Raw genomic sequence first — 6,704 nt, forward strand, 5'->3', positions numbered from 1 at the left:
GAAGATTCAGCTAGAAGTAAGCATGCCCAGAGAGCTGGCTCAGGAGGGAAGGTGGGGATGGTCAAGGGGAAGAAACTGCTGTGGGTCATTATGTTTCCTCACCATTTGATGTCATACTATTTGAACTGTAAACTATATATAATAATAATAACTATTGGGGAATTTTAAAAATTCATTATTTTTGTCCAGCTTTATTGAGGTATAATTGACAAATTAATAATTAAAAAGAGAGCCAGGATAAATCCTAAAGAATGCCACCATCACCGCTGAATTCCAGACATGGGCATGTGGGTGGAAAATATATTTTAGGGCAGTGAAGATGACTAGCTATAGGGCACCTAATTCTAATTGCCATATTTTAAAAGAGTGGGAAGAACCAACTTCCTACAACAGAATCCAGGGGGAACATTAGCTATTCCACTTTTGAGAGAAATGGTTGCATTAGTCCTTGTTTGATGACTTTAGTCAGCTGCCAAGTAAGGATATATCTGGGGTTCAAATAAGAAAGGCTCTCAAAAAATGGAAGAAAAAAAAAAGCTCCCACTCCAGTGTTCAGAAAGCAGTTAAAAACAGATCTGACTGGATTGGGAAGGTGAGAATTAGCCCAAACTATAATAATAATATAGCTAGTCTTTCTTTTTTTATTTAAGATTTTATTCATCCAGGACTGCCCAGTTGGCTCAGCGATTTAGCGCCGCCTTCAGCCCAGGGCGTGATCCTGGAGTCCCGGGATCGAGTCCCAAATCAGGCTCCCTGCATGGAGACTGCTTCTCCCTCTACCTGTGTCTCTCTGCATCTGTGTGTGTGTGTGTGTGTGTGTGTGTGTGTGTGTGTCTCTCATGAACAAACAAAATCATTAAAAAAAAATATTTATCCATTTGAGAGAGCAAGTGAGGGCATGAGCGAGGGTGGGGGCACAGGGGAGGGGCAACAGACTCCCCACTCAGTAGGGAGCCTGTTGTGGGCTGGACCCCAGAACCCTGGGATCATGACATGAGCCCAAGGCAGAGGCTTAACCAACTGAGCCACCCAGGTGCCCTATAGCTAGTCATCTTCAAGTGCTTCCAGCAGGCCAGAAACTCTCCTAAGGATATTATCTTAATCCTCAGGTCAACTGATATTTTCCCCAATTTACAGATGAGGAACTGAGGCTCAGATAGTTTTGGGAACTTACCTGAAGTCACACCCTCTGGCCCCTCTGCCTGAGGCTAGGAGGCCATAGTGTGTTGTGCCTTTACTTCTGTTTTCTAATTGCCAATCTTCAGGGCTATATCTCAAGGGGCCCGTGAAAACCATAGCTTCACATTGCTTGGTTGTCCTGAACGCCCACACTAGTGTAGGGAAGGTCCTGTAAACAGTATGGGGTAGAGCTGGTGTTCAAACCTAAGCATTACCGCCTACCAAGCCCACTTGCTCTGCCACTGAACTATGTTAACTCTCTAATTAGAATTAGAGTTGGGTGAGAGTCCTCCCTCTACCATTTATTTATTAGTTCTGAGGCCCTGGGACCCCAAGTTACTTAGCCTCTCTCTGAAGCCTGTTTTCTTATCTGTGCTATTGAAGATAACAATGGCAACCTACCTTCCCAGTGGTTGACAAGGACCAATCACAATTCCTATCTAGCAAACAATAGAAGCTTCTCTTTTGCCCAAATGTTAATAATCCCTTACCCCTCAGCTCCTAAAATAAGACAAAGGTTCTTATGTTTTCTTATGCTTTGGATCCGCTGGTGCTGAGGGCAGAGGACAGCAGAGGTGGTTAGGCCTAAATTCTTGGACCCCATCCCAGAGTGACTCTCCAGGGAAGGGATGGGGTTCAGGAATCTACACCTTGGACCTGTCTGCAGGGAATTCAGATACCTGCAGTTCTCCTACCTGGCTTTTTAAATAAGTCTGTGGAGTTCTTGAAATCTAAGCTGACAGACCAGTGGCCTGTGAGCTGAGTTTGCTAGTGTTTGAGCCCTTCCTGCACAGGCCTCCAGCTGTGTCTGCATCCTTCCTTTCCCCCCTCATCCAATCTGTCTTTATCTCCCCTCCCATCCTAGCCCCATCCCCTTACTCTGTTCTTAAGTCCAACTTCCTCTCCACTCTTGGGGACCTCCCCTGAGCTCAGCCTGCACTCCTACCCACCAGCCACTTCTCTGCCAGTCTCTTCACCTGCAATGCCCCTTCCTCTATCCACCTGCAAGACTCAGATAAAAGCTGCCTCTTCCAGGATAACCTTCAAGCTCTCTTCTCTTTGCATGTGACTTTATTACTGTTCAAATGATAGAGCAGTGTGAATTTTTTTTTCTGGCTGGAAACTACCTCGTGGACTCATGGCCCATGAATGGTAAAAATGTGCACCAGAGCAAGATGAAGAGAGGAAGACAAGCAGCGGGGCTGAGAGGCCTGAGAAGTAAGAGAAGACCAAGAGACAAGGGCTGGGCTCCTGAAAAACCAGACAAAAGATTACTATGTGGGGTTCCCACAGCTTTTGCAGACAGTGGCTGTGCAAAAATTCATTGGAAGAACTGAGGAATAGTGCTCACTTCGGCAGCACACATACTAAAACTGGAAGAACTGAGGAATATTGCTTGCTTGCTCCATTTGGGGGAGGGCATGCTTGAGTCAAGACACTGATGGTATTGATGTGCTAATTATTACCAGAAACACTATCCTTTTGCCTAGGAAATGGGATTTCCCTAGTAAATCCCTTACTTTCCACCTTGTTCAACACCCAGAAAATACTTTGCCTCTATCTCTTTATTCCTAACTTCCTCCTCAACTATTTTTTTAAATATTTTATTTATTTATTCATGAGAGACACGGGCAGAGGGAGAAACAAGCTCCATGCAGGGAGCCTGATGGGGACTCATTCACGGGTCTCCAGGATCTGGCCCTGGGCTGAAGGCGGCGCTAAACCGCTGAGCCAACCGGGCTACCCACACGTCAACTATTTTTTTATTTTATTTTATTTTTTTTAAATTTTTTTATTGGAGTTCAATTTGCCAACATACAGAATAACACCCAGTGCTCCTCCCATCAAGTGCCCCCCTCAGTGCCCGTCACCCAGTCACCCCCACCCCCCGCCCACCTCCCTTTCCTTCTCTGATTGACTTACTTCACTCAGCATAATACCCTCCAGTTCCATCCACGTCGAAGCAAATGGTGGGTATTTGTCGTTTCTAATGGCTGAGGAATATTCCGTTGTATACATGAACCACCTCTTCTTTCCATTCATCTTCCGATGGACACCGAGGCTCCCCGTCCTCAACTATTACCCATACTGAATGCACTCAGCCTCATCTAGTCTGAAACCGAGAAGTGGTTCTCACTCCCGGAGAGATTATTACCAGAGAAGCAGCCCCCACACACTCAGGTGCCACATCTCCACCAGCCATTTTTTTTTATAAACGGCAACGGGCACTGAACCCGAACCTTCCCAGAAACGGTCACAGAACCCCTGGCCCAGGTCAGTGGAGCTTGCTTCCAAGAGGTGCCCTGTTCCCAGGCCAGCCCTATAAATACTCCCAAAGTCCCCCTGGACATGCAGTTAGTAGTACCTCTGCCTCTGGGCACTGTCCCCACACTCAGGCCTACGCTCCCCGCTGGACCAAAGCCTGCAGGTGAGAAGTGACCAAAGCAGACATCCCCCCTCTCACACACTTTGGACCTTTTGTTCTGAGTCCACCTGCAAAAGAAATGTCAACTCTACCGAGGAAAGCAGACACACAAGTACCTGGCTAGATGAGAAGAACCAGATCCTCCAGGTTTGTGCCTCAGGGGCTGATGGGCAGGTACCTGAGAAAGTCCCGAGGAGGAGGGAGCGGTGAGCTAAAGACGCCCTGTTGGTACAAGATAGGGTCAAAACACGTATACTTTTTTCCCTCAGAGCCCCCGGGCTGCAAGCACCACCAGCGCCCATGCCCTCAGGGAGGCAAAAATAGCGTAGACGTCACTGGTCTGATTTTACCAGTGGGAACCTACCCCTCAGGAGGCCAACGTTACACGCATGGCGCTGCGGCCAGGCGAGATCACGGACCCAGAAGCCGGGATCTAGTCTGACGCAGACACTGCTAGAGGCGGGCCTTGGGCCAAGCTCCTCTTAGGTCGGTGACCTCGCTTAGTGGCCTCACCTCTGCAGGCGGATCTCCCTCTCCCCTTAGTGGAGTCCAAGCCTCCCAGACCGCTCACCCGCTGGCCGTTGGGGAACTCGGCTTCGGGAACGTTGGCCCCGCCCCGCGGCTCCTCCCGCCCCGCCATTGGCTCCGCGGGCCGGGGGCGGGGCCGAGCGCCCAACCGCCGGGTTGGCGTCAGGCGCCTCGAGCGCAGTTTCCGGGCGTCGGTGGCGGAGAGGCCGGAGCGTCGGGTCGGAGGCTGAGAGGCTGCAGCGGCCAGGAGCGACCCCGCCCCCTCCCCGCTCGCTCTGGTGAGTCCGGGGTCAGGGGGAGGAGGGGGGAGGGGGGCGGGGTCGAGATGCGAACGGGCGGCGGGCGCGTTCCGTGGTCCCGACCCCTGGTCGCCTTTGCGCTGTCCTGCTTCAGAACCCTTTGCCTTCCCCGTTGTAAGCCCGCGCCCTACCCCCTCGGAGCCGAGCCTTCAGCCGGCACAGCCCCTGCTGACCGCCCCCTCCATCTTCTCCCGACGGGGACCCGAGCCCAGCACGTACCCCCACCCCCTCGCCCCTGGCGTCGCGTAAATGCAGCCACACTCTTGACCCCCTGGGAGTCCAGTTCCAACCCCGAGCGCAGACACATCCCTCCTCCGCCCTCTGAGGCATCACATCCTCACCCCTCAACCCCTGTGGCAATCCCCGTGCTCCACGCCAACCTCCCCTGAGCCCCACCGCTATGGCTTTCCCCTTTTCTGACCCAGCTTTCTTATCCCAGTCCCGGAAGGTCTGCTCAGCCCTAACACCCACCTCCACCCACCCTTATTCAATGCCTGCCATCCAAGCGGATGCCCTGTTGAGCTCACCCCCTTCTTGATAGCTCTGATCTCTGCCCTATCCCAATCTCCCACACAGGAGAAACCTCCAACACAGCAGGAGACCCCTGTTCAGACCGCTGGAGAGGTTAAACCTTCCACAACCCAGCAGGACACCCTGGCTCAGGATTCACAGGCCCCTGAGGAGGGTGAATCACCTTCAACCCAGAAGGAGGCCCTGGCTCAACTTCCAGGGACTCAGGAAGAGAAGGAACCTTCTCCACCCCAGCAGGAGGCCCCTGCTGAGCTTCCACAAATCCCTGAGGAGGGTGAACCTTCCTCAATACAGGAGGAGAGCCAGGGTCATCATGCACAGACTCCTGAGAAAGCTAAACCTTCTTCAACCCAGCAGGAGGCCCCAACCCAGTATCCACAGGCCTCCGAGGAGGGAGAACCATCTCCAGCTCAGGAAGAGGCTTCCACTCAATTTCCACAGATGCCTGAGAAGAGTGAATCTTTAACTCAGGAGGAAAGCCAGGGTCAGCATCCACAGACCTCCGAGGAGGTTGCACCTTCTCCAATCCAACAGGAAGCCCCAGCTCAGCACCCACAGGCCTCCAAGAGGATCAAACCTCCTCTAATCCAGGAGGAGTCCCCAACTCAGCACCCTCAGACCCCAGAGGAGGGTGAGCCTTCTCCAAACCAAACAGAGACCCCAGCTCCGTATCCAGAGTCCCTTGAGGGCATTGAACCCGTTCCGGCCCAGTCAGAGGCCACAGTTCAACATCCAAATCCCCTAGGGGAGGTTAAACCTTCTGCAACCCATCAGAAAGCCCCAAGTCAGCATCTAAACACCTATGAGGAAGTTAACCCTTCTGCCACTCAGCAAGAAGCCACAGCTCAGCATCCAGAACCTTCTGGTGAGGTTGAACCATCCCCAACCCAGCAGGAGGGTCCAGCTCACTCTCCAGAGCATCATGTGGTAACAGTTTCTCCTCTAGGTCAGAGTCAAGCTGAGCTTTTACTCTCCCCCAGAGTCACTGTTAAACCTGTGGATCTGGCACTTATAACTCCAGAGTCCACTAATGAAGTTGAAACTTCTCTACCCCAACAAGAGGCCTCAGCTCAGTCTGCTGTGTCCCAGGAACACTTGAAACCTTCTGCAATCCAGCAAGAGTTTCCAGAACAACTTCCAGCCCCTGCTGAAAATGTTGAACCTTCTCCAGTCCAGCAGGGAGTCCCAACGCAGACTGGAGATCTTCCTGAGGAAACTGAACTTTCTCCAAGCCAGCAGTGGAGCTCATCTCTGCCTCATAATAAAGATTAGTCCATCAATTATATCAATTCAGGCAATTTACGAAATGAAATCAACAAGAATCACAGAGATTCAAGATATCAGTGACTCTAATCCTATAATAATTCTCTGATCAAGGTTTATTTTTTTCTTTAAATAATTGTTACAGTTGAAGTCATTGGGTAATCCCAGCAAACAAAACTACAAATCCTATTAAAGAGTTTTTGCATACAATTCTGTATAAGAAATGCCTGATTAAATTTTGTCCGACAGAACTAAGTTGATGGGTAGTAGATTTGCAAGTTTTTGAAAAGAGGGAATAGAGGGAGGAAGGAAGTAATTTAAGGTCATGGTTTCTAATTTGTAAAGTTCATTTATAATATTCTTTAGGGTAATTTGCTGATGACAGTAAAGCTTAAGGAGATAGATCAAGCTAATTCATTAACTGCTCTATCTTCTTGGAGAGGATTAAGAGATGGAGGAGCAATTGGTCTGCAGAATTT

At 50.5% G+C, this 6,704-nt stretch overlaps 1 protein-coding gene across 1 annotated transcript; it reads left to right on the forward strand.

Moving 5' to 3' along the window:
• Positions 1-293: 293 nt before the first annotated feature.
• LOC140607062 (uncharacterized) lies at positions 294-6,435 on the forward strand. Its single transcript, XM_072781401.1, has 2 exons — positions 294-4,410; positions 5,008-6,435. The coding sequence occupies exon 2, from the start codon at positions 5,404-5,406 to the stop codon at positions 6,232-6,234; it is 831 nt and encodes a 276-aa protein (XP_072637502.1). The 5' UTR covers positions 294-4,410; positions 5,008-5,403; the 3' UTR covers positions 6,235-6,435.
• Positions 6,436-6,704: the final 269 nt, after the last annotated feature.

The sequence above is a fragment of the Canis lupus genome, chromosome 16 (genome assembly GCF_048164855.1).
Source record: "Canis lupus baileyi chromosome 16, mCanLup2.hap1, whole genome shotgun sequence".
Taxonomy (NCBI): Eukaryota; Metazoa; Chordata; class Mammalia; order Carnivora; family Canidae; genus Canis; species Canis lupus.

What these genes read in the sequence shown, in the direction of transcription:
- LOC140607062 (XM_072781401.1), top strand. Translation starts at nt 5,404, where the DNA reads ATGCCTGAGAAGAGTGAATCTTTAACTCAGGAGGAAAGCCAGGGTCAG.